Source organism: Moschus berezovskii, chromosome 16, assembly GCF_049115385.1.
Source record: "Moschus berezovskii isolate FMDL1 chromosome 16, NW_MosBer_1.0, whole genome shotgun sequence".
In the NCBI taxonomy this organism is placed as follows: Eukaryota; Metazoa; Chordata; class Mammalia; order Artiodactyla; family Moschidae; genus Moschus; species Moschus berezovskii.
Genome location: NC_142475.1, coordinates 17,413,654 through 17,440,740, shown reverse-complemented (window position 1 = coordinate 17,440,740; position 27,087 = coordinate 17,413,654). Strand labels below are relative to the sequence as shown.

The window sequence follows — 27,087 nt, the reverse complement described above, 5'->3', positions numbered from 1 at the left end:
AGATTCTTCAGCTCTGAGCCCCCAGGGAAGTTACATATATATATATATATATACACACACACATACAAACACATAATAGATATTTGTACATAAACACGTATATTTGTATGTCCAATTTTATAACATCCTGCTGTTTGTTAAGTTGTAACTAATAGTGTATCTAGCAATCTCCTAGTAAAACTTGAAAGAATTGAGGCTCTCCTCAGTACACTTGCTACATGAGTATGCTGTTCATTGAAGGTGTCCTAAAATAAATTAATGTTCTGAAAAAGGGACCTGAGTCTGGTTTTGGAGGGCAAAATGAGAAAAGACACAGACAATCCACCATATACTTGCTAGGGAGTGATTTACCCAAAGTCACGGAGCTACTTATTGGCAAGCTGGTATTAAAACTCAAGACTCCTGACTGTAACTGACTGACTTTAAATAAAAGTTGGCAGCATTTAGTAATTACAGAGAAAAGCTCAGAAATGTTGTCTTTCACGCTCTCTCTCTTTTTTGTCACAGTGAATGGAATGGTGTTGAAATAGTCTTAAATGAAGAACACATTGTATTTAATTTTCTCCTTTTGGGCGAGGGAGACTTAGCTTTCATGGTTCCTGGGGATGAAAGAGACAACAGGAGTGTTACGTCTTCTCCGATTCATTCTTCCCTAGTAATCCACCCCCTTCTAAGAGAATAACGTTGCTTCACAGAGACCAGGGTGTATATCTTTCTAGTTCCAAAGAAGCACAGAGATAAGTTGTTGCTGTTCAGTTGTTCAGTCGTGTCCTACTCTGTGCGACCCCATGGACTGCAGCATGCCAGGCTTCCCTGTCCTTCACCATCTCCTGGAGTTTGCTGAAACTCATGTCCATTGAGTTGATGATGCCATCCAACCATCTTATCCTCTGTTGCCCCTTCTCCTCTTACTCTCAGTCTTTCCTGGAGATGAAAGGTGTATGCAAAGGAAATTTCTGCCATAGTATATCCTGACACTAAGGGTCGGACAGGACTGAGCGACTTCACTTTCACTTTTCACTTTCCACTTTCACACATTGGAGAAGGAAATGGCAACCCATTCCAGTGTTCTTGCCTGGAGAATCCCAGGGACAGGGGAGCCTGGTGGGCTTCCGTCTATGGGGTCACACAGAGTTGGACACGACTGAAGTGACTTAGCAGCAGCAGCAGCAGCATGGCATAAGTACATTTGGGTTCCCTTACCTATTGTCAAGAGATTTCCAAGCTCCTAAGAGGAAAGATGTAACTATTAAGAATACAGAACTTTGTGTAAGTATGTTTGCATACATGTAAGTATCAAGTCTTCTTGGAGCAGTGAGTTTCTGGTTTTTACGACATTTCCACAAATTTATTTTGCAGACCTTTTCAGAGGCAGTTAGATTTAATGTGGTCTATGGAGTTTTTGAAGTAGTTAACAATGCTCCACAACTTCTGGAAAAGCAGTTGAAAAAAATTCTACTAAACCAGAGACCTCGAAATCCTATCTATGATGTTGTAAGGAAAGGAAAAAGTGATGTTAAACCTGTTCAAGTGAACGCCCCTTATGAAGATGAGACCATTAATGTCAACTACAATATCATGGTAAGAAAGTATATTTGAGTTACATCTTACTGGATAAATAAAGCATTAAATGAGATTATCATCAGATTCCTTGGGTGTCCCTTTCTAAAGTGTAACTGTATTTGTTAAATTTTATTGAACTTATATACAAAGTATTTGTCAGTAACTGTATCATCTTATTCATATGAAATGACCAGTTTAGCAGTTTCTTGATATTTGATTATCAGTATGAGAAGGTTCATGTGATTTACTTTGAATATTTAGAAAGTACAGTTAATTTTGGGAAGTATAAAAAATATATATATATATACTTTATAGTTTAGATGCATTCTAGAAAGTATGAGTATATATAAATATCTTGGATATATTTCAGGTTGGCTCCAGACCACTACAATAAAATGAATATTGTGATAAAGCAAGTCACACAATTATTTTGGTTTCCCAGTGCATATAAAAATTATGTTTACACTAAACTGTAGCCTATTAAGTGTACCATAGCTTTGTGTCTTAGAAAACAATATACATACCTTAATTAAAAAATACTTTATTGCTAAAAAATACTAACCATCATCTGAGCTTTCAACAAATCTTTGTATAGTAACATCAAAAATAACTGATCACAGATCACCATAACAGATGTAATAATAATGAAAAGTTTTGAAAGATTGTAATTACCCGAATGTGACACAGAGACATTTTTCCCACAGCAAATACTGTGGGAAAAATGGTGCAGATAGACTTGCTTGCCACTGGGATACCCCTAACCTTCAGTTGTTAAAGAACAAAGTATCTGTGAGGTACAATAAAGCAAAGCCCGATGAAATAAGTTGTTCCTGTTCAGTGAATTTATTTCATGTGAGTTCTGTCGAGCAGTTGGGAATTGAGATTTCTATTTTTCAGTTATTATATTAGTTTCAGGCGTATGGCATAGTGCTTTGATATTTTTATGCATTGTGAAATGAGAACCACAGTAAGTCTCCTTGCCATCTGTCACTATTACAAAGCTGTCACAGTATTATGGACTATGTTCCCTACGCTGCGCACTGCATCCCTGAGACTTGTCTTATAACTAGGAGGTTGTACCGCTTGATTCCCTTCGCCTGTCTCGCCCATTCCCCTGACTCCTCCCCTCTGGCAACCACTGGTTTATTCTCCATGATTCTGTTTCTGTAGTGTTGTGACTGTTAGTTTGTTGTTTAGATTCCACGTATAAGTGAAATCATACCACATTTGTCTTTCTCTGTTTAAATTTCACTGTTTAATATGCCCTTTAGGTCCATCCACGGTTGTTGCAAATGGCAAGATTTCATTCTTAGCTGTGGCTGAGGAATGCCTCGTCTTCTCTATCCATTCATCTATCAGTGGGCATTTAGGTTGCGTTCCTATCTTGGTTATTGTAAATAATGGTAGAGTGAACTTGGGGTTCCTGTATCTTTTCTAATTTGAGTTTTTCTTTTCTTCAGATAAATACCCAGAGGTGGCATTGCAGGATCATATAGTAGCTCTAGTTGTAATTTTTGAGGAAACTCCATGCTATTTTCCATAGCTGGTTGTACCAGTTTACATTATTACCACCAACAGCGCACGAGAGTTCCCTTTTCTCCATACCCTTGCCAATACTTTGTTGTCTTTTTGAAAATAGCCATTCTGGCAGGTTTGAGATGATATCTCATTGTGGTTTTGATTTGCATTTCCCTTACAATTAATGATCTTAAGCATCTTTTCATGTGCCTATTGGCCGTCGGTATGTCTTATCTGAAAAAATGTGTGTTAAGTTCCTTCACCAATTTTTTAAATTGGATTTTTTTTTTTTTTTGCTGTTAAGTTGTATGAGTTCTTCATATATTTTGGATATTAACCCCTTGTCAGATGTATCATTTACAAATGGCTTCTTTCATTCAGGAAGTTGCCTTTTTGTTTTATTGATGGTTTCTTTCGCTGTACAAGACTTTTTAGTTTGATGTAGTCCCTTTTGCTTACCTGTTGCCCTTGTCTGAGGAAACAGATCCAAAATAAAAATGTTGCTAAGACCAGTTTCAGAGAGCATATTGCCTATGTTTTCTTTTAGGAGTTTTATGGATTCAGGTCTTACATTTAAGTCTTTAATCCATTTGAGTTTATTTTCGTATATGCTGTAAGAAAGTGGTCTAGTTTTATTCTTTTGCACCATTTATTGAAGAGACTGTCTTTCCCCCACTGTATAGTCTTATCTCTTTTGTCATAGATTAATTGACCACAGAACTGTGGATTTATTTCTTGGCTCCCTATTCTGTTCCATTGATCTATATGTCTGTCTGTTTTTTTTTTTTTTTTTGACAATGACAATGATAGGAAGAACTGACATTGAAGGATCAAAAAGCGATCTCGCTATGAATGCTTGGCTGCCACAAATCAGTTATCCCTGTGGTAACTTTTCTGAGACCTCCTGCTTAAAATCCTGAAGGTCAGAAGGATCATGAGGCCCTGCTTTCATGGTCTGTATTTGTATTAAAAATCAAGATCAAGCGAGCTTTACCTTCTGCTCCATGGGAAGTTTCTGTCCTCTCTGAGCTCGCCTTAGGACACCTATGTTACAGTTTGTCAGGTGTGCCACCCCAGTCAAACTCCCCATCAGGGACTATCCCTGGATAGGGTCACACCCAGCTAGCATGCGGCTGGGTGCTAGGCATCAGAAGTGAGAGCCCCTCAGGGCTTGCAGTAGCATCCTGCTTTAATTAATATAGGTTTATAGTATGGTTTGAAATCAGGGAACATAATACCTCTGCTTTGTTGTCCTTTCTTAAGATTGCTTTGGATATTTGGGGTCTTTTGTGGTTTTATATAAACTCTGTGTGTGTGTGTGTGTGTGTGTGTGTGCACGCGCGCGTGCTCAGTCACACAGTAATGTCCGGGTCTTTGTGACCCCATGGTCTGTAGCTAGCCTCCTCTGTCCGTGGAGTTTCCCAGGCAAGCATACTGGAGCTGGTTGCCATTTCCTACTCCAGGGGATCTTCCCTCCCCAGGGATCAAACTTACATCTCCTGCATTGGCATACAAATTATAGGATTATTCTAGTTCTGGGGAAAATGCCATGAATGTTTCGCTAGGGATTATATTGAATCTTTAGAATAATTTGTAGAATGTACATTTTAACAATAATAATTCTTCCCATCTACAAGCATGGTGTATCTTTCTATTTATTTGTTCATCTTTAATTTCTTTCATCAATATCTTATAGTTTTCAGACTACAGGTCTTTAACCTCCTTAGTTAAATTTATTCTTGTGTATTTTATTCTTTTTGATGCAGTCATAAATGTGATTGTTTTCTTAATTTTTCTTTCTGGTGATTCATTATTAGAGTATAGAAATAAAACGTATTTCTGTATATTAATTTTATATCCTGCAACTTTACCTAATTCATTTATTTTAATAATTTTTGGTAGTCTTAGTACTCAGTCATGTCTGACTCTTTGCGACCCCACGGACTGCAGCTTACTAGGCTCTTCTATCCATGGAACTTTCCAGGCAAGAATACTGGAATGGGTTGCCATTTCCTACTCCAGGTTTGGTAGTCTTTAGGGTTTTCTATATATAGTATCATGTCATCTGCAAATAGTGACTGTTTTACTTCTTTTTTTCCAGTTTGAATGTCTTTTATTTTTTTCTTGTCTGATTGCTGTGGCCAGGAGTTTGAAGATCATGTTGAATAAAAGTGGTTAAGAGTGGATATCCTTCTCTTGTTCCTCATCTTGGAGGAAAAATTTTCAGTTTTTCACCACCGACTATGATGTTAGCTGTGGGTTTGTCACCTGGCCTTTATTATGTTAACATATGTTCCCTCTCTGCCCACTTCATTGAGAATTTTTTTAATCATAAATGGATGTTGAATTTTGTCAAATGCTTTTTCTGTATCTATTGAGATGATCATATGATTTTTATTAATTTTTTAATATGGTGTATCACATTGACTTGTTGATATTGAACCATCCTTGCATCTCTGGAATAAATCCCACTTGATCTGATCTATTATTCTTTTAACGTGTTGTTGAATTCAGCCATTATGCTTTTATTTCTTTATTTTTGGCTGCACTGGGTCTTTGTTGCTACATGTGGTCTTTCTCTGTTTGCTGTGAGCAGGGTTACTCTTCACTTGAGATGTGTGGACTTCTCATATGGTGGTTTCTCTTGTTGCAGGGCACAGGCTCTAGGCATGCAGGCTTTGGCAGTTGTAACATGTGAGTTCAGTAGTTGCGGCATGTGGGCCCTAGAGTGCAGGCTCAGTAGTTGTGGGGCACAGGCTTAGTTGCTCTGCAAAATGTGGAATCCTCTCAGACCAGGGATCAAACTTAAGTCCACAGCACTGGAAGGTGGATTTCTATCCATTGTATCACCATGGCAGTCCCAGCCATTATGTTTTATTGGATATGTTTGCATCTTTTGTTATCAGATATATTGGTCTGTAATTATTTATCTTTCTTTCTTTTTGGTTTTGGTATCAGGGTAATGCTGGCCTTGTAGGGTGAGTTTGAAAGTGTTCCTCTTCAATTTTCTGAAACAGTTTGAGAAGGAGAGGTGTTAACTTTTTTTTTTAATGTTTGGTAGAATTCCCCTGTGAAGGCTTCTGATCTTGTACTTTTGTTTTTTGGGAGTTTTTTTTTTTTTTTTAATCACTGTAATTTGTCTGTTAAGATTTTCTATTTCTTCATGATTGAGTCTTAGAAGATTTTTTGTTTTTAGGGATTTATCCATCTCTTCTAGATTGTCCAGTTGTTGACAAATAATTGTTTATACTAGTCTCTTATGATTCTATTTCTGTGATATTGGTTGTAACTTCTCTTTTCTGATTTTATTTGGAACCTCTTAATTATTGATGAGTTTGGATAAAAGTTTATCAGTTTTATCTTTTCAAAGAACTGACTCTTCATTACTCTTTAGTGTCTATTTCATGTTATTTCTGCTTTGATATTTATTATTTTCTTCCTTGTCCTAACTTTGGGCTTCATTTTTCTACTGTGGTGCATAGTAGGTGAGATTGGAGCACTCCCTTTGTGAGAGAAGCCACTGAGTTTTCCTCCTCTGCAGCTGTTCACCTGTGAGTGTACTGTTTTGTATTACTTTTCACCTGTCCTGCTGGCTTACAAATTACACTGTTGTTGGAACTGCTTTTAGCGCCCTGCCCCCCAACTTAACTGTTGGTTTGCCAGCAATTGGTCCTGGTGTTTCTCCTGTGTTTTCACCAGGCCACCTGTGTGAATCCACCAAAGTCAGGCCCCAGGATTGTGGTAGTCGTGTACCTGGACCCTTTGTGGTAGCTATGGAGGCAGCCCAGATTCTGACCTGGCCCGGTCTCTTTGTGTACGTGCCCACAAAGCCCACAGCTGCTGAAACTAGACCCTTCTGAGCTGTGTGAGTGCTCATGCATTTGGACGTTCGGCAGGCACTGAGTTCCCAACACTGACCCTGAGGGTATATGTGAATCTGCAGCTCCTGTAGCCATGAGGAGAGATTTCAGCTCTTCTGTTTTAGCTGCATGGCCCCTGGGGCTCAGCTGTGGTTTCAGCCCCACCTCTGCACATGTTCCTCCCAAGGCTGCCCCAGAGCACATCTGCCCTGCCCAGGTAGGCAGGCGCAGAGGTGATGATGGGTGGGGCATGCGAGCCTGCTCGGAGGTGCCCCTCCTAGTATCCATGGAGACAGGGGTGCGAGGGGAAGGGTACTGAAATGGCAGTCCCCCTCCTGTGGGTCACTCAGCAATGGTGCCCTACTTCTTTGGCAGCCCACGCTTCTTCCATGAACATTCCCAATTGTGGAGCTCCTTACTCCCATCCTTGCGGGCTGTCTCTTCACAGCCAACAACTGTCTCCTCTCTGTGTCCACTCTCCAAACCCCACGTTCCAGCACCCAGCCCCTCTCCACATCAATAGACCACAACTCAGGCTGGAGCATGCAGGGCTGCAGAATGGAACATCCATGTAGGTCTTAACCTGTCCTACCTGTCACAGACCACTTGCTGTGCTTTCCTCCAAGCTCCTGAAGCTCCCCCTCTGTCCCAGCTGATCTGCCCAATGGTGAGGGGGCTTCCCTGAGTGCAGGAACCTCTTCTATCCTACAGCTCCCCACCAGGGATGCAGGTACCATTCTGTTTCTTTTTCTTTTTTTCTTTCTTAAGTCCTACCCAGTTGTGTGAAGATTTTTCCTGTCCTTTTAGGTGTCCAAGGTCCTCTGCTAGTGTACAGCAAGCACTCTGTGAGAACTGCTCCATTTATAGATGTATTCTTGATGTACTTGTGGGGAGAGGTGAACTCCACATCCTTTTATTCTGCCATCTTGACTCCATCCCCATCTCAGTCATGTTCTGTGGAAATCTTGTTGGTTTTCATGCCTATGTGGCCGCCTACAGAATCCTGAATTTCTGGCACTTATTCAGTTGCTAAGTCATGTCTGATTCTTTGCAACCCCATGGTCTACAGCATGCCAGGCTTCCCTGTTCTTCACTATCTCCCAGAGTTTGCTCAGACTCCTGTCCATTGAGCCGATGATGCCATCCAACCATCTCTTCCTCTGTTGGGAGCTCAGGGTCTTAGCCACTAGACCACCAGAAAAGTCCCTTGTGTGTGATTATTTTTAACCCATTTTATAACTGTGAAAATACTGAGACTGATTGATTTTGGGGGGCCATTTTTCCTCTTTCAGTAAGATACTTAAGTTTTTTGGATTCAGTTTGGTAGTCTGTAAAAATGTAGATAATAGCTGATATAGGTTTGTTGAGAGAATTAATGAGGTGTACCAACAGATAAAGTGGCTTCAAACTTGAGACTCAGGGTTCTTACTCTCTCCTGTCCAAATAGAAGGTAGAGGCAGGGCTCCCTATAAGAGCAAGAGGTAACATTGCTCTAGTGATTAGACCATCATTGTCCTAACAGGTGATTTTCTGTGATACTGTCTTTTTCACTTGTCTTCTAACAGTGTCTCAATCGTGAACAAGGTATTCACTGGGTCAAAAAAGAAAGACTTCCAACATTTCTGGAAAGTGATTGTTACTTTGAATACAGGTATTGTAATCTCATCAATATACATATATTTTAAATTATTTTTTTCACCCCAAATAATTTTTCTTTACTTTCTTAATAAAATTGTGTACCTTTAACCCCATTGGAGTTTGTATTTTGGTTACTATATAGTAGAACATAGAGCATTGGTAAAAATTGCTTAACATTTCCAAAGAGATTTCATAGAAACAGTACCTAATAAATGTACTTCAATTCCGCTTCTTTGATCATTATATTTAAATCTTTTTTCTACTTCTGTGAAGGTATTTTGTGTTCAGGGTAATAAAAAATGAATATGAATGTCATAAAAAAGACAGAATGTTCTAGCGCAGGGCCAAGTTTTTCTTTTATGCTCCCTGACTTTTAAAGTTTAAGTTCCTAAACAGTCTGAAATTTTACTAAAATTTGATCCTTTCCTAGAACAACCATTTCCTAAAATACAATAAAACAGAATAAGTATTAATTAGTGATCCTATCAATAAGCCATTAATTTTAGCAGCTCCTAAGGGAATCATCCTGCAAAGCTAGGAGGGGAGATTGATTTGAATACATAAAATAAAATTTTAGTTTTTATTCTGAATTCTACCATATTTGAAATTTATTTCAATTTGTATGATTTCTGAAATACAGGTTAGCCAAATTGATTTCACAAGTAAGATGGAGTGAATCAGGCATGAATATCATATTAGGTACAGAGTTTTCACCCTGGGTCCTGAAAAAACCACCCAGTCCACCACCTCCTCCTGTTGAAGAAGATGATGTTATACTTATGAAAAAGTTCTACATTTCTCTGGGCGAGGTAAAAGTCTGAGTGTTTCTTTGTGACTTGGCACTTTGGTGAAACTTGTCTTTTTAGAGACATGATGTTCATTTGAATAAGAAAATGCTTTCAAATACTTCCAAAGTAGATTTAGCAGAAATTCTTTTGGATTTATGCTGACTTATTTGCCCTACACTCTTTCACCTGAAATGTAATTTGAATTATTATTGTCATGTGTGCAAAGGAAAATGGAAAATTGAAGAGCATGCCCACTGTCACATGGGAAGTAAGGCTTTCATTGTTCATTCCAATTTTTTCATTATTTAGAATCTATAATATTTGTACAAAGCAATGATAAATTGGATCTTCTCCCCCCTATTGTCAAGATTATTCTTTAGTAATTAAATGCATTACTCTTTAACTGTTGCCAGGTATAAATTTGCCCTGCACTGTTGGAGATTGTTGGGTAGTATAAGTACATATGAAGAATCTAACCTGGAATCAAATGTCCTTTTGGAGAACCATAGTATAGTGAAAACTGTTGTTGGGTCTTTGGGTTTATCAGGGAGGGAAACTTTTCCTTCTACCCTTGTAGGTGCTTTGGCTGGTCTAATTTTTAAAAATTGACATAAGACAGTTACAGGCAAAAAAAAAAAAAAAAGGGTTATGTACAGGAGCCCTTTAAGAATATGAGACCTGAAACAAGTTGGGCAGTTGAGCTATCCTGAGCTTGGGAATGGGATAGGGGCCTGGGGCTTCAGAGGGGAATAGGGTAAGTCAGGACTATAAGAAGACCAGATATTTGCTGGTTAGATGTTTGCCTGACATAGAGGTAGGTAGTCATTCACATAAAAGTTATCTCTGGTACTGGCTCTCTCTGAGCCTGGCCCTGTAAATTCTTTTAGGTAGTTAAGGGAGAGGTAAATGTTTTTCTTGAGTCTACTGGGTCAGGGTCTCCTTCGGCTCACAATAATCCAGGTCATGGCATATTTTGGGGTCACTTATCCTGCTTATCTTTACCTTCTAATGATCAGATCTTCTCTCTGGGAACATGTTTCCAATATACAATTCTTTGCAAAACCAGAACTGCAAATATGTTACCCATGTGTCGCTATTATCCTAGTTTCCATTCATGATAGATATTGCTGATCAATCATGGCAATTTTCCTGCTGAGCTAGGACTTGGCTCTGAACTCTTTTCAACACAGCCTTCTAGGCAGGCACTTCCAATTGATCAAAGATGTCATTCAAGAGAAAAACATCTCTGTTGGAATGGATAGCCTTACCCTATCTTTTTGAACATTTTTTTTCATGTGTAAGCTCCTATATGATTTTGTAGTTTGACAGTTCTATCAGCAATATTTGGCAACAGTGTTTAAAAAAATGTATGCCAGTCCCATTATTTCCTCTGAATAATGCTCAGGGATGTACTAAAGTCACATTTTTCTTTTCTCTTATATTTATTTTTCAGTATTTATTTTTTCTCATAACATATGTGTTCTAATAATGTTGGAGATGTCAAAAACGTACTAATGGTAGAGGTCCATAAACATACAAAGGAAAGAATCAATTTATGGGAATAAGTTCTGATTCCTTACATGTAAATTGAATCAAATATAAGAAAATAAAAATCCAAGATACTTCACTTTTACTATTTTCTGTGATGGAAAAAATTTATTTCTGTCAACTTGAGTAATACCTGAATTATATATTTCAATAGCCTTTGAACTTGAGTGTTCAATTTTTGCAGCCTTTACATCATTAAACCATGACTATAGATAGGTATTAATCCTTATGATAATTAGTAATATTTCTTTGTCTTCAGTTATACCATCTAAACACAAACAATTAACTCATCTTTTAAAAATATAAAGTAGAATAGTTAACTGTTTTTATATTTGGCTAACTACTTCTTTCTCCTCTATCTTCCGCTGTCTTATCTTTCTGTGTAGTTGATTTAACGAGTCTTGTATATTGGTCTTATTTCCTTGATAGTTCCTTAATTATTTTGGTCTCCTCTCAGTGCTTAGGATAGCACTTGGAACAGAGTAGTCATTTAATAAGTATTTTGAATGAATATAATTAGTAGTAAATGATTTGGTTTTAGAGAAAGAAAAAGAGGAAACAAAAGTAAGTTAGATTCAAAGCTACTATCTACCTTACTTCTAAAAGGGACAGTACTTCACCAATGGCACCTGGTGTTTCTCTCTCTTGCCTTTGGTCTTGTTGTGTGGTCCGACTTGCCCCGCTAATTCTCCATAATAGTCAGGGAACAACTCTATTCCATTTGAGTCTTGCCTCCTCTGTAAGTGTTCCTTAGGCTAAGATGACTTCGTTGGAAAAAGGAGAAGTGAGTGTAATGCTGGGCACTCCCTCCACTGCTTCTGTTGAACAAGTTGGATTATCCTAGAAAAGTAGGTTAGGACATTTCTAAGAGAAGTGGGAAGAAGAATCTTCCCAGGGCATCTGAGATGGAGTTTCTTAGGACTGGGGCTTTTGAAGCTGCATGTCAGGTTGAGAATTGGATCAGCTGACTCAGGAGTACATAAAAGCAAAGAAAAACTGAAGACTCCATCCAGGGGCAGGTGAGTCAGAAATCATCCTTTGGGAAGCATCCCATCCAAGCAAAGTTGCGAAAACAGAATCTAAGGTAAAGGGGAAGTTGAACGTGGAGAGGTTTCCAGTGCTACTGAGAGTGAGTTTCTGTCATATTAAGGAGGAGTTGTTAAAAACACTGAGCCTGGCCAGAGGGCCCTGGGGGCATGAAATCATTGAGAAAGCTGTAAATGGGAGCAGCTGGCAAAAGATGCATCCAAAGACTGATGAGCTATGGAGACTGCCAAGTTAACTTAGATGGCGGGAATCTGTAGTGAATCCAGGAAGTAGGGTTGCATGCTTCCGGTGGAGGAGTGAAGAATTTGATGGGTTTTGGGCTCCATTTTTTCCCTTTGATCATCTAATATGAAAATAATCTAATTGAAATTTCCTTACCATTATTCTCAGCTAATGAATTTTTCTGTGTACAATATTCTTTTCTTTCACAGCATAATTTTTCCTTTACATATTGTACTATACAAGTTGAATATTATCATAATGATTTATCCGGATTCATGATTGGAAGAATTCTGCTAATCTTGGTTAAATAAATGTGCTCCTTTCTTCTTAGGCCTCCTATACTCAAACAAAAGATTGGTTTGCCTTAGCAAAACAATATCAGCAAACAGTACCAACCTTTTCGTTACCATCTTGTGTATTCCACGACAAAACTGAATCACCAGTTGTTTCATCTGTTTCTGGTAAGCAGAAAAGGACAAGGATAAGGATGACCCCAGAACTCCTTTTTACATCTTTTGGTGTTGTTATTCTAAACTTACAATATATATAACACTTAGTGTATGGGGGGAAAATGGTATCTCCTGCAACTCCACTTTCTATTGTTTTCTAAGAGACAACCTGGCAGAGTGAAAAGAAGAGGGATTTAGAACCCAACTCTGATACTTATTAGTTTGTGACTCCTGCAAATTATTCCACTTCTGGTAGCCTTGCTTTTGTCATCTGTAAGATTAAACTAATGATGCTTACAAACTGAATATATAAAATGTTTAGTGCTTAGTACCTGATAGTCAGTAAATATTTGCTTTATCATTATTTCCTATTATAGTTTACAAATTTTTATTATTAAGAATTTGAAATAAAGTGGGTACAACCTTTCTCTCCTCCCAAAAGTAAATAATGATTTATGGAACTTGAGTTATCCTACTGTTTTTAAGTTCAGACTATTTTTCACCTTGAAAAGCAGATAAATTTCTCCTGTGGGTGGGTGAACTTTGGTGGGTGATAGAAACTTTTCATAAATAAAGGGGACCTTCCAGAAATGGTCCAGAAAGGACTTCCCTGGTGGCTCAGACGGAAAGTGTCTGCCTACAATGTGGGAGACCTGGGTTCGATCCCTGGGTTGGGAAGATCCTCTGGAGAAGGAAATGGCAACCCACTCCAGTACTCTTGCCTGGAAAATCCCATGGACGGAGGAGCCTGGTAAGCTACAGTCCATGGGGTCGCAAAGAGTTGGACATGACCGAGCGACTTCACCTTCCCTTCCCTTCCCTTCAGAAGCAGTAGTAATTAACATATTATATTGCTAGAGGAAAAAAAAAAAAAATCTAGCAATGTGATTCAGGAAGGGAATTCTGCAATACACTAAGTTATTGCACAGTTCCTTTGATAAGTACCAGAAACCTCTGGGGGTGATAAATCTGGAGTCTCTAGAATTGAACCTAAATCTGTGTAAAGAGGGAAATCATCTTTCTAATTGGAAATTACAGAATTTATAGATTTTTTACTGTTGCCTCCAACTAGTGAAGTAGGAAATTGGAGAGTGAAGTTAGTGAACAGAAAGAGAAAGGATACCAAGAAGGCAGTGAGCAGAAGTGCCAGGCTTGGACTCTCCCTCCCTGTTTGTGGGGTTGAGTGTATACCCACTATCCTTTCACAGGACTACAAACGTCTAATCTCAATGTTAGGGAAATTTATTATACATATTTTCAATTAAAATCATGAAACGTTTTCAGTTTGTTGAGATTTGAAATCTGTTACTGAGAAAATTGGGGTTGGGCCACATAGATCAGGGTTTTCCTGATCCATGGCTTTGCGAGCAGTAGATTTGCCATGTGAAATAAAGCACAGACATCAGATATTTCACTGATATCTGAAAGACTAAAAAAAAAAATAAGGGCTAGACTATATCTTTAGAAAAATTGTAAATGTAGTCCATTTGTATTTGTAAGTCTTCACAAGGACTTTATGCAATTTTGTAATTTTAATGATAGGTTGTAAGTGTAGTAGTAATTGAATTTTTCTCATAAAATAGTCAATTTTTAAAAATTGCTAATATGACTCCAATTCTGGTCTGTTCATCTATCATCTCATCATCTTTGGTAGCTAATTTTATTTTACCATGCAACATGAAACATTAAAGTACACACAATCATTTGGTATACACATTCTAATTCTTTAATAGACTTGGCCTTTGTATGTTGACATTATCAGCCTGAAATATTACATTTTAAAAATGTGTCATGTCTTTTTGAAGATCCTCTTTATTGAGGATAGCAAATATTTAGTTCATCTGCCACCAATATCCTCTTCAGGTCCAGGGAAGATATGGCCAATCCCTGCTGGCACTTCTTTTCTCTCAGTTCAGTTCAGTTGCTCAGTCGTGTCCGACTCTCTGCGACCCCATGAACCGCAGCACGCCAGGCCTCCTGTCCATCACCAACCCAGAGTTTACCCAAACTCATGTCCATTGAGTCGATGATGCCATCCAACCATCTCATCCTCTGTCGTCTCCTTCTCCTCCCGCCCTCAATCTTTCCCAGCATCAGTGTCTTTTCAAATAAGTCAACTCTTTGCATCAGGTGGCTAAAGTACTGGAGTTTCAGCTTCAACATCAGTCCTTTCAATGAAAACCCAGGACTGATTTCCTTTAGGATGGACTGGTTGGATCTCCTTGCAGTCCAAGGGACTCTCAAGAGTCTTCTCCAACACCACAGTTATCTCCTTGCAGTCCAAGGGACTCTCAAGAGTCTTCTCCAACACCACAGTTCAAAAGCATCAATTCTTTGGTACTCAGCTTTCTTTATAGTCCAATTCTCACATCCATACATGACTACTGGAAAAACCATAGCCTTGACTAGACGGACCTTGGTTGGCAAAGTAATGTCTCTGCTTTTTAATATGCTGCCTAGGTTGGTCATAACTTTCCTTCCAAGGAGTAAGCGTCTTTTAATTGCATGGCTACAATCACCATCTGCAGTGATTTATAACATCTAGTTAACAATTAAAAGAAAACTTTTACATTCATATCTGATCTAATAGCCTTTTATGATTTAATACAGAGAGTTTTATCTTCAATGATGGAGTTCACCCCAGGACGAAAAAGGGCCTATTAAAAACCACTAGATTAATCTCCGAATTTGAAGAAGATGGGTCTGTATCTCTACAGGACACTCCTTCTCAAGCTCTTCTGAGGATATACCTTGAAAAGCAACAGAATGTTGATGAAAGTCTGACACTGCACTTCTCAACATGTGACGAGTTTTTAAGATCTTATATCTCCTTTATTTTGAGAGCGGCAATTCATCAAATTCTTGGAGCAACACTTAGAGAAAGCCCAGATTATATAAACTTCAGAAACGTAACAGAAGTGGTATTTGATGACATTGGGGGGCCCACCTCTGGCAAGAATGTTTTGTTCAATGAAATGCTAAGGGAAAAGTCGGAAGATGTGTTAGAACAAGCAATTTCAAAACCTGACAGCGTTGGACTAGACAGCAGGGCTGATTGGTGTATTTCTCACAAAACTTATGACATTGGTAACAGAAAGGAGTTTGAAAGATTTAAGAAATTTTTAAAAGGTACCTTAGGGGAGAAATATTGGTGGCTATGGATGGATATTGAGAGGTTAAAAGTTCTTAAGAATCCTGGAAGACATCAAAGGTATTTCTATTTTTTTTTCAATAGTTTTAAAACCAAATTATAGAATATTAGTTTGGGTCATTTAAGCACAGACAGAAGGCCTGGAATAAATGTATAAATGTAATTTATACTTTTAGAAGAATTAATAATAAGATTTATTTTATTATAATAAATAATAATAAAAAAATAAAAATAAAAATTCATTATAGCAAGGTTAGTTAGACACATGATGGATGCAGCTATAATAAAATTGATTTACATAAAAGGTACCTTATGCCAGTGTAAGGGGCTGGCTGTTCCTGGCAGCCTACTCAGTTAACAAATTCTGTGGTCTTTAGCCAGATGCCACTTAGACATATCTGAATGAGATATCTGCTAGATATGATGCTGGATGTTCTCGAGAGAGCCTCTTAGGTCTGATGGGGCACGGGTCTTTGTTTGGCTGCTCTGTATGTGTTAGGTCACTGTAAGTCTTACAAACCTTGGAGGACCCTGCTTTACATTCTTATCTTGTCTGTTTTCTTCTGACCTGCTCTGAACTCTGAAGTAGACTGCGATCCCCATTAAAGGTTTGACTGAGTAAATACTGGAGACTGGGCTATTTCAGTTACTCGGAGGCATTCAGATCACACAAAGCTCATTCTTGCACATAGTTATAAGAGCAGGGTTACCAAATGGTTGATTATGAAGCATGACCTAATTGATCCTGGGATGGAAGGCTGCTACCAGTTTCCAAGACATGTTAGGGGAAGGATATACAGTCAACCTACATGGGTTCTTCAGAGTTAATACTTTATTAGTTCCTATTGTTGCTGTCATTAATTGCCACAGACTCAGTGGCTTGACGGAGGAGGCAATGGCAAGCCACTCCGGTGCTCTTGCCTGGAAAGTCCCATGGATGGAGGAGCCTGGTGGACTGCAGTCCGTTGGGTCGCTAAGGGTTGGACACAACTGAGCGACTTCACTTTCACACATTGGAGAAGGAAATGGCAACCCACTCCAGTGTTCTTGCCTGGAGAATCCCAGGGACTGGGGACCCTGGTGATCTTCTGTCTATGGGGTCACACAGAGTCGGACACGACTGAAGTGACGCAGCAGCAGCAGCAGCAGCAGCAGTGGCTTGAAGCAACATAAATTAATTTTCTTCCGATTAAAAGGTCAGAAGTCTAAATGGATCTGCAGGCCTGAATTCCTTCTGGGCACTCTAGGGGAGAATCCATTTCCTTGCCTTTTCCCGCTTCTGAGGCCATCTGCTTTCCTTGGTTCAGGGCCCCTTCCTCTGTCTTCAGAGCCAGATGTCAATCTTTTCTCCTCTCTGACCTCTGATTCTGTCCTCCCATCTTTTCTCTGTGACTGTTACCCTCCTGCCTCCTCCTTAGAAGGATTGTTAGTGATTACATTAGCACCAGCTAGATAGCCCAGGATAATCTCAAAACCCTAATCACCTCTGCAGAGTCCCTTCTGTCCTGTAAGATCACATTCTTAGGTTCTGGAGATGAGGGTGTGGACATCTTAGCAAGGCCATTGTTCAGCTGACCAAAACTATCCTTCCCATCCCCATACCTGTGTGAGCTATTTTTATCTTCACAGTGGTACTCCTGGAACTCACTTTTGGTTCTTTGTTCAGTTGCTCAGTGGCAGTCCGACTCTTTGTGACCCCACTTTTGGTTCTAAGATAGTTCATTACTTGCCTGAAACATTTTGGAAGTGAAAATATTTGGCTAGTTGAATATTGTGTCACCATGTATGTGTGTGCCTATTTGTGTATGTGTTTTATTTCAGACATATTGAGAAGATGAAAAAGTGCTTTCTAGTGAGCAGTGGAGATTACTACCTTTCTGCAGAAGTCTTATCAAAATTTAAACTACTAGATGGATCTCAGTGGAATGAAGAACACTTAAAAAAAATTCAGACTGAGGTTGTAAAACCCTTACTTCTTTACTGGTAAGAAAAATAATGAGAATCAAAGTTATTTGCTTTCACTTTTCTTAAGCTAGTTACAGGTTATATTTTTTGTCTTAAGGATATATGACTTATGGGAATTTTAAACGACAAGACTATTATATTATCTTCGGCCTTCTTTAAAGTACCTATCCTTTAGATAATGTTGGTGTTTGAGGGACTTGAAGTTCAGTTCAGTCGCTCAGTCGTATCGACTCTTTGCAGCCCCATGGACTGCAGCATGCCAGGATTCCCTGTCCACCAACTCCCGGAACTTACTCAAACTCATGTCCGTCAAGTCGGTGATGCCATCCAACCATCTCATCCTCTCTCGTCCCCTTCTCCTCCCGCCATCAGTCTTTGCCAGCATCAGGGTCTTTTCAAATGAGTTGGTTCTTTGCATCAGGTGGCCAAAGTTTTGGAGTTTCAGCTTCAGCATCAGTCCTTCCAATGAATATTCAGGTCTGATTTCCTTTGGGATGGGCTGGTTGGATCTCTTTGCAGTCCAGGGGACTCTAAAGAGTCTTCTCCAACACTATACTTCAAAAGCATCAATTCTTGTGTGCTCAGCTTTCTTTATAGTCCAACTCTCACATCCATACATGACTGCCGGAAAAACCATAGCTTTGACTAGACAGACCTTTGTTGGTAGTGTCTCTGCTTTTTAATATGCTGTCTAGGTTGATCATTCCAATCCCCAAAGAAAGGCAATGCCAAAGAATGCTCAAACTACCGCACAACTGCACTCATCTCACATCCTAGTAAAGTAATGCTCAAAATTCTCTAAGCCAGGCTTCAGCAATACGTGAACCATGAACTTCCATATGTTCAAGCTGGTTTCAAAAAAGGCAGAGAAACCAGAGATCCAGCCAACATCTGCTGGATCATGGAAAAAGCAAGAGAGTTCCAGAAAAACATCTATTTCTGCTTCATTGACTATGCCAAAGCCTTTGACTGTGTGGATCACAATAAACTGTGGAAAATTTTGAAAGAGATGGGCATACAGGACCACCTGACCTGCCTCTTGAGAAACCTGTATGCAGGTCAGAAAGCAACAGTTAGAACTCGACATGGAGCAACAGACTGGTTCCAAATAGGAAAAGAAGTATGTCAAGGCTATATATTGTCACCATGCTTATTTAACTTATAAGCAGAGTACATCATGAGAAACGCTGGGCTGGAAGAAGCACAAGCTGGAATCAAGATTGCTGGGAGAAATATCAATAACCTCAGATATGCAGATGACACCACCCTTATGGCAGAAAGTGAAGAGGAACTCAAAAGCCTCTTGATGAAGATGAAAGAGGAGAGTGAAAAAGTTGGCTTAAAGCTCAACATTCAGAAAACTAATGGCATCTGGTCACCATCACTTCATGGGAAATAGATGGGGAAACAGTGGAAACAGTGTCACACTTTAGTTTTTTGGGCTCCAAAACCACTGCAGATGCTGATTGCAGCCATGAAATTAAAAAACGTTTACTCCTTGGAAGGAAAGTTATGACCAACCTAGATAGCATAATTAAAAGCAGAGAAATTACTTTGCCAACAAAGGTCCATCTAGTCAAGGCTATGGTTTTTCAGTGGTCATGTATGGATGTGAGAGTTGGACTGTGAAGAAAGCTGATTGCCGAAGAATTGATGCTTTTGAACTGTGGAGTTGGAGAAGACTCTTGAGAGTCCCTTGGACTGCAAGGAGATCCAACCAGTCCATTCTAAAGGAGATCAGTCCTGGGTGTTCATTGGAAGGACTGATGCTAAAACTGAAACTCCAATACTTTGGCCACCTCATGCGAAGAGTTGACTCACTGGAAAAGACTCTGATGCTGGGAGGGATTGGGGGCAGGAGGAGAAGGGGACAACAGAGGATGAGATGGCTGGATGGCATCACCAACTCAATGGACATGAGTTTGAGTAAACTCTGGGAGTTGGTGATGGACAGGGAGGCCTGACCTGCTGCGACTCATTGGGTCACAAAGAGTTGAACACGACTGAGTGACTGAACTGAACTGAGGTTGGTCATAGCTTTTCTTCCAAGGGGCAAGCGTCTTTTAATTTCATGGCTGCAGTTACTATCTGCAGTGATCTTGGAACCCAAAAAATAAAGTCTCTCACTGTTTCCACTGTGTCTCCATCTATTTGCCATGAAGTGATGGTGACCAGATGCCATGATCTTAGTTTTCTGAATGTTGAGTTTTAAGCCAACCTTTTCACTCTCCTCTTTTACTTTCATCAAGAGGCTCTTTAGCTCTTCTTCACTTTCTGCCATAAGGGTGGTGTCATCTGCATATCTGAGGTTATTGATATTTCTCCGTTACCAGATGGATTTTAACTCCATGTTAACTTTGTGAACATATCCTTCTACACTTAACCTCTTATGCTCAGTATCTCTTCAAATTGATGTGTGTGTGTTTGTGTGAATGTGCATACATGTACAATAGTTCAAGATAGATTTATCATCTTAATAAACATTCCATGAACACTCCTATGAGCCAAGTGCTGTGCTAAAGGTACAAGGGTAAAACACAGTCAAGTCTAGTGATCCTAGTCCAGTGGGAGGAACCTACATGTGAAACGACTGTCCTAAAAGCAAATGTGGTGGATGTGCAGGACACAGAGAAGAGGTAGTATTTCACCTGGGACTCGAGGGACTCTATAAGCATGGAGAGGAGAATGGGCCTCGGGAAGGAAATGTGTGCTATCTGAGGATCAGTGAGCTGTCCACTGTGGCCATGATTGATCTGATGATGTCACTTACCTGCTTTAAGGCTTTCACTAGTTACCCCCAAGCTTTCAGCGTAAGGTTCAAATTCCTTAAGTTAACAAATAAGGTCATCATGATTTGTCCCTTGCCTCTGTCTCTCAATTATCTCCCATCTAGGTATTTCAGATTACTTGTATACTTTGTATTTTCCCATATATAGAGAGAATGTTGTTTTTCTCTGTATAAATTTCTGTTCTTGAATATTTAAGAAGGGCAGAAAGGTATAAATTATACTATAATATGCACCTATGTACACACCACCCAGCTTAAAAAACACTACGAATATAGTAGAAGCTTTCCTTTTCTTACTTTAACTTTTTTGTTTTGAGAGAGTTATAGATTCATATGAAGTTGTAAGAAATTACACAAAGATTCTGTATACCTATTATCCAGTTCCCCCCCCACCCCGACCCCGGTGGTAACATCTTGCTTAACTGTAGTACAATATTGCAATGATGGAATTGACATTGATAAAGCTCAACAATCTTATTTCGCATTTTGCCAGTTTCTCATAATTTATCTCTTTGTGTATAGTTTTGTCACATGCACTTGCCATTACAGTCAAGATACGGAGCAGTTACATTACCCCATGCATCCCTTTGTATTGCTGTCTCATAACCATGCCTGCCTCTTACCTTCCCCCTTTCTCATAATTACTGGGAAACTGCTCATCTGTTATATAAATGAAATAATGTAATATGTAATCTTTGGGGATTGTTTTTCATTCAGGATAATTCCTTTGAGATGCATCCAAGTTGTTTTGTTCTTCATTACTGAGTAGTATTCTGTTGTGTGGATGTTACCCATTCAGTCTCCCACTGAGGGACATTAGGATTGTTTTCAGTCTTTTGATATTACTAATAAAGCTGCTGTGAACATTCATGTACAGATTTCTGCATGAACATAAATCTTCCTTTCTCTGGAATTAAAGTCCAGGAGTGAGATTAGTGGGTCACATAATCTGTTTTTAGTTTCAATAGTGTTAGTGGCTCAGTCCTGTCTTAATGACTCTTTATGACCCCATGGACCGTAGCCTGATAGGTTCCTCTGTCCATGAAATTTTCCAGGCAAGAATGCTGGAGTGGGTTGCCATTCCCTTCTCCAGGGAATCTTCCCAACCCAGGGATCAACTGAATCTCCCGCATTTCAGGCAGGTTCTTTACTGTCTGAGTTACTAGGGAAGCCAGGGCATGGCTGCCCAGTCCAGCATTCTTCCCTAGAGAATTGTATGGACAGAGGAGCCTGGTGGACTACAGCCCATGGGGTTACAAAGAGTCGGATGCGACTTTCACTTTCATGGATTATGCCTATGGTGTCAAGCCTGAGAACTCTTTGCCCAGTGCTATATTCGGAAGATTTTCTCCTTTGCTGTTCTTTAAAAATCTTACAATTCTATGTTTTAATTTAAATCCATGGCCTATTTTGAGTTTTTATATTGGGTGTGAGGTTTAGGTCAAGGTTCAGTTTTGTTTTTTTTCTTGCTTATGGATATCCAGTTGCTCATCCTCATTTATTGAAAAGGCTGTTTTTCCTCTTCTTTTCTATGTTTTACATTAACATACAGTAAAAGCAAACTGTATAGATTCACATAACCACCGTGACAGTCAGGGTACAAACATCACCTTAGGAAACTCTCAGAGCACCCTTTTGTCATCAGACTCTTCCTCCTCTCTTCACCCCTGGCAACCACTGATCTGTTTTTTGTAGCTACATTTTTGTCTTTTTTTAGAATGCCATGTCATTATACAGGATTAACTTTTGAGACTGACTTCTGTTGGTCAGCATACTGCTACTGAAGCATAATGCATCCAAATTGTTGCACCTATTGTAGTTTGTCCATTTTGTTATTTTGACTTTCCAGTTGTTCATTGTTGGTAAGTAGAAATGTGACTGACATGTGTGTGCACTCAACTCAGGTTGGAGAGAGCAGAAGCCCTTCCATCTCAGTTGCCAACCTCAAACAGGCCTGCTGCGCCTTCTGGCTCTTTTGGTGCTCTTCCATTCTCAGGGTCATCATCAGGCACTTCCTTCCTCTTGTGGCCTACACGCCGATGTCATGCAGGTCTTGGGGCTGATCTTTTGTACCCACTGCCTGTGTACTGGCGTTTGTGGGATACCTTGTCACGTTAACACGTGTTATTCTAAACGTTGTCCATGCGTTTTTGGCTTTGCTATCTAGTCATGCTGTCTGTTTTTATGAAGGGATTCGGAGATGTAGAAAAACAATATTGCTGACATTGTCATTTTCCCAGAATCCTTTCTTACCTTTTTTCTTGATCTAGCTAAATCCTGTGTATTCTTTAAAATTCAAACCTAAGTACAAACAAACACTCATGTATTTCCCACCATGTTGGTTGGGAAATAAAGCATTGTGAAGACCCCTGAAGGTGCTTGCTGGTTACAGCATCCTCCATCCACTTGGAGGTAGCCACTTTCTGGACTTGTGATTACCACCTTTCTTTTCATTGTAGTTTTACCAACCATGTATGCAAATAAATCCCTAAATATGTATTTTTATCTTCCTGTTCTACAACTTTATAAAAATGGAATCATGTTGCATGCCTTCTTTTGTGTCTTCTGTCAACATTATGGGCTTCCCTGGTGGCTCAGACCGTAAAGAATCTGCCTGCAATGTGGGAGACCTAGATTTGATCCCTGGGTTGGGAAGATCCCCTGGAGAAGGAAATGGCTACCCACTCCAGTATTCTTGCCTAGAAAATTCCTTGGACAGAGGAGCCTGGTGGGCTATAGTCCATGGCATCACAAAGAGTCAGACATGACTGATTTGACTGTAACTGTATTGAGAGTTTTATCAATTTTCATTGTTTATACAGTATTCCATTGCATCAACATACCATAGATTATTTATTGTTTTAAAAAATTTGTGTCATTTTCTCTTTTTACAATTACAAGCAATGCTGTATGCATATCCCCTTTTCCAAAATAGTTGTACCAACTGCACTCCCACCGACAGAATATGAGAGTACTCATTACTACAAATTCATGATAACATTTGATAGTGTGAGATTCTTACATTTTTGCCTATGTATTTGGTATGTCATTGGTGTTTGGTGTTTTTAATTTGCATTTCCCTGATTATTGTGGATGTTGATAACTTTTCAATATTTAGTGGTCATTTGGATTTCAGCTTTCATAAGTTCCCTGTGCATCTTCTTTGCCCACTTTTCTTTTGAGAGATAGATAGATGGATAGATATGGTAGATAACACACACGTACACACACATAACATTGAGGGGAGAGGATAGGGAGCAGGAAAAGAAGAAGAAATTATTAGAAAAGGGATGTGGCAAGACTGATAATTGTGAATACATATTATACATTCTGATTTTTGAGGCTTATTGCCTAGATTAATCTTAAATTTGTTTTTCCTCTACCTAGGGCACCAAGATTCTGTGTTACTCATACATCCTCAACAAAACATGCTAGTGCTGAACTGAAATTCTGGCACCTTCGTCAAGAGAAACCAAGGAAGGATGTTGACCCTTTCCCACAAATGGCAACCCTCTTGCCGTTAAGACCCAAATCTTGCATTCCACAGTTGTCTGAGATGCAGGTAGGTTGTCCAGCGATACTTTGATCTCTTAAGTTTGTACTAAAATGTCGATGCTTGGGTTTTGTACACTAGCCCTGAAGTTTTATCATAAGCTTTTAATTTTTATTTTTGGTTTTTGTTAATGTACATGCTGCAGCAATTAGGAAATAAGAAACTCTATGGTTTGTTCTTCAACCAATCTGCCAATGTGATTTTTGAGAAATGCACGATCATGTCGCTTACTTGCTCAAAACTCCCTGGTGGCCTCCTCTTTCAGTCAGAATACAAGCTAGAGTCTTTACACAGCTGTCCACGGCCCTGCCAGCTTCCTGGCCTTATTTCCTAGCATTCTTCTCTAGCTTGCACCACTCCATGCTGTTCTGGAACACACCAGACAGACACCTGAGAGTGTTGCACTTGCTGTTTCCCTTCAGTTGGAGCACTCTTCCTCCAGATATGTGTGTGGTCGCCCCTCACTCACCTTGGTGTCTGCCCTGGTATCACTTAGTCAGAGAGGCTGTCCTTGATTCTTCCATGTAAGCACGCTGTGTGGGCCAGCACAGATTCCGTCCCTCACTCTCTAAGCCTTCTGCTCTGCCTTATTTTGCCTCATCATACTTAAGACCACGCTGATTTATGTTTATTGTGTTTCACCTCCTACCAGAATATAAGGGATTTTTCTTTGTTAACTGCTTTCTCTCAGTGCCTGGAATAGTGCCTGGCACTTAATAAGTATAAACTGAACAAACGAGTGAAAAATAGCAACGGCAAAATTAGAAATAGTGGAGTTGGTGATGGACAGGGAGGCCTGGCGTGCTGTGGTTCATGGGGTCGCGGAGAGTCAGACACGACTGAGCGACTGAACTGAACTGAACTGAACTGAGCATTATTTTCACAACAGGGAAGAATAAGATAGGACACAAAACAGGAAAAGTCCACAAAGAGAAGAAAAGTTAACCAAATTTACAGAGAAGTAGATAATCCTATGTGCTTTGGCACAGAGATGTAATAAATGTAGCTAAGATATACATTTCAGAAGTAAAGAGCCTTTTAATCTTTCTAGCCTTCAAAGGTGTCACAGAATGTTGTGTTATTGACCATAGTCACACCCGACCCCTTCAAAAATGATTACTTTGTGATTAAGATATCTTATTTTTAAAAGTCAGGAAGATGTATAATGTGACTTTTAAAATTCTGCTTCTACAAGTAGTGCTTTAGAGCTGCAAATGCCTTACAGTTTTTCTGTCGATGGTTTCTTAACCCTGTATGCATTCTAGAATCACAGAGAACTTTTAGACATACTGATGCCTGGGTCCCACCTTCAGAGAGTTAGATTTAATTGATTCAGACTGAGTGCATTCAGTTCAGTTCAGTCACTAAGCCGTGTCCAACTCTTTCCAACCCCATGGGCTGCAGCACATCAGGATTCCCTGTCATCACCAGACCGGGTAAGAGTCACTCTCTAAAATCAGGAGTTTGGCTTAAAATTGAGGTTCTCATCCTGCCTGAACATTATTTTTTTTGGCTGCTTCGTGTGGCCTGTGGTATCTCAGTTCCCTGACAAGGGAGCTAACCCGTGTCCCCTGCATTGGAAGGTGGATTTTTAACCATTGGATCACCAGGGAAGTCCCTAGAGTGACATTTTAAAACCTATATTTTAATAAGATTCCTAGGTGATTTGCTGCAAAGCACCACTACAAGTTAGTGGTTCTCAAGCTTCAGTGAGTCACCTGAAGAGCTTGTTAGAATACAGACTTCAGGGCTCCTCCTGAAGATCAAGATTCAGTAGGTCTGGGATGGGGTCCAAGGATTTGCATATCTAACAAGCTTGCTCCCAGGTGATGCTCTTTCTGCTGGCCTGGGGACCACACCTTGAGTTAGTGTCATTATAGTGAACTAATGGTTTCTTGGGCTTCCCTGGTGGCTCAGAGGTTAAAGCGTCTGCCTGCAATGCGGGAGACCTGGGTTCGATCCCTGGTTTGGGAAGATCCCCTGGAGAAGGAAATGGCAACCCACTCCAGTATTCTTGCCTGGTGAATCCCATGGATGGCAGAGCCTGGTGGGCTACAGTCCACGGGATCACAAAGTGTCAGACACGACTGAGTGACTTTCACTTTCACTTTCTGTGGTTTCTTTGCCATTATGTAGACGCTTTTCTGACCTCCTTTGCACCCAGAGCCTTTTAGTATGCCACTTAACTGATCAACTGAGCTTCCTTGTTAGCCCATGTGACTTTGTGACTCAGTCACCAGGTTAATACAAACCTTAGAGACATAGTGTAGTGAGCACATTTGGCTTTCTGAGGACCATCACCACACACGTTATCATCAGTGTTTTCTGGTTGGGTAACTCGTTTTGATCTCATTCTGTTTCTTGGCAGAAAACAGTGTAAGCAATGGAACTTGATTCTATTTTCTTTATTTTTCCTATTTTAAAAGTTAAAATATCCTTTATTCAAAGTAAAATTCACCTTTTTGTTCTGAAATTTTTGACAAATATATACATTGTGTATCTACCATCTCAATCATGATATGGAACAGCTCCTTTACCCGCTCCCAGTTCTACTGGGCCCTTTTGACAGTATTTTACTTTTCTATCAAAAGAAAAGTTTTTTTTTTCTTTCAGGTTGCTTTCTCCCAAGACAGAAAGTTCAAAAATACTAACTTGGGCCATCCTTTAATTTTAAGTATAATACATTTAAAATTTTTTTTTATTTTTAGAAAGCACATGGATCACAGCCTTGTCTAACTCAAAGAAACTATGAGCCATGCCTTTAGGGCCATGTAGGGCCACCCAAGCAGACGGGTCATGTTGGAGAGTTCTGACAAAACGTGCTCCATTGCAGAAGGGAATGGCAAACCACTTAAGCATTCTTGTCTTGAGAACCCCATGAACAATATAAAAAGGCAAAAAGATATGACACTGAAAGATGAAATCCCCCAGGTTGGTAGGTGCCCAGATATGCTACTGGAGAAGAGTAGAGAAATAGTTCCAGAAGGAGTGAAGAGG

The 27,087-nt window shown here is 39.6% G+C and overlaps 1 protein-coding gene across 5 annotated transcripts in view; it reads left to right on the top strand.

The window, feature by feature from the left end:
* Nucleotides 1-27,087, top strand: part of RGS22 (regulator of G protein signaling 22) — a 146,009-nt gene that overhangs the window by 29,057 nt on the left and 89,865 nt on the right. For 4 of the 5 annotated variants that reach the window (XM_055432559.2, XM_055432558.2, XM_055432556.2 and 1 more), the window contains exons 4-10: nt 1,360-1,581; nt 8,507-8,592; nt 9,220-9,388; nt 12,516-12,645; nt 15,244-15,844; nt 17,606-17,767; nt 23,925-24,099. In XM_055432559.2, coding sequence (XP_055288534.2) covers nt 1,360-1,581; nt 8,507-8,592; nt 9,220-9,388; nt 12,516-12,645; nt 15,244-15,844; nt 17,606-17,767; nt 23,925-24,099 — 1,545 coding nt within the window. The remainder of the gene's footprint in view (nt 1-1,359; nt 1,582-8,506; nt 8,593-9,219; nt 9,389-12,515; nt 12,646-15,243; nt 15,845-17,605; nt 17,768-23,924; nt 24,100-27,087) is intronic. The other variant, XM_088844689.1, reaches the window with a different exon arrangement.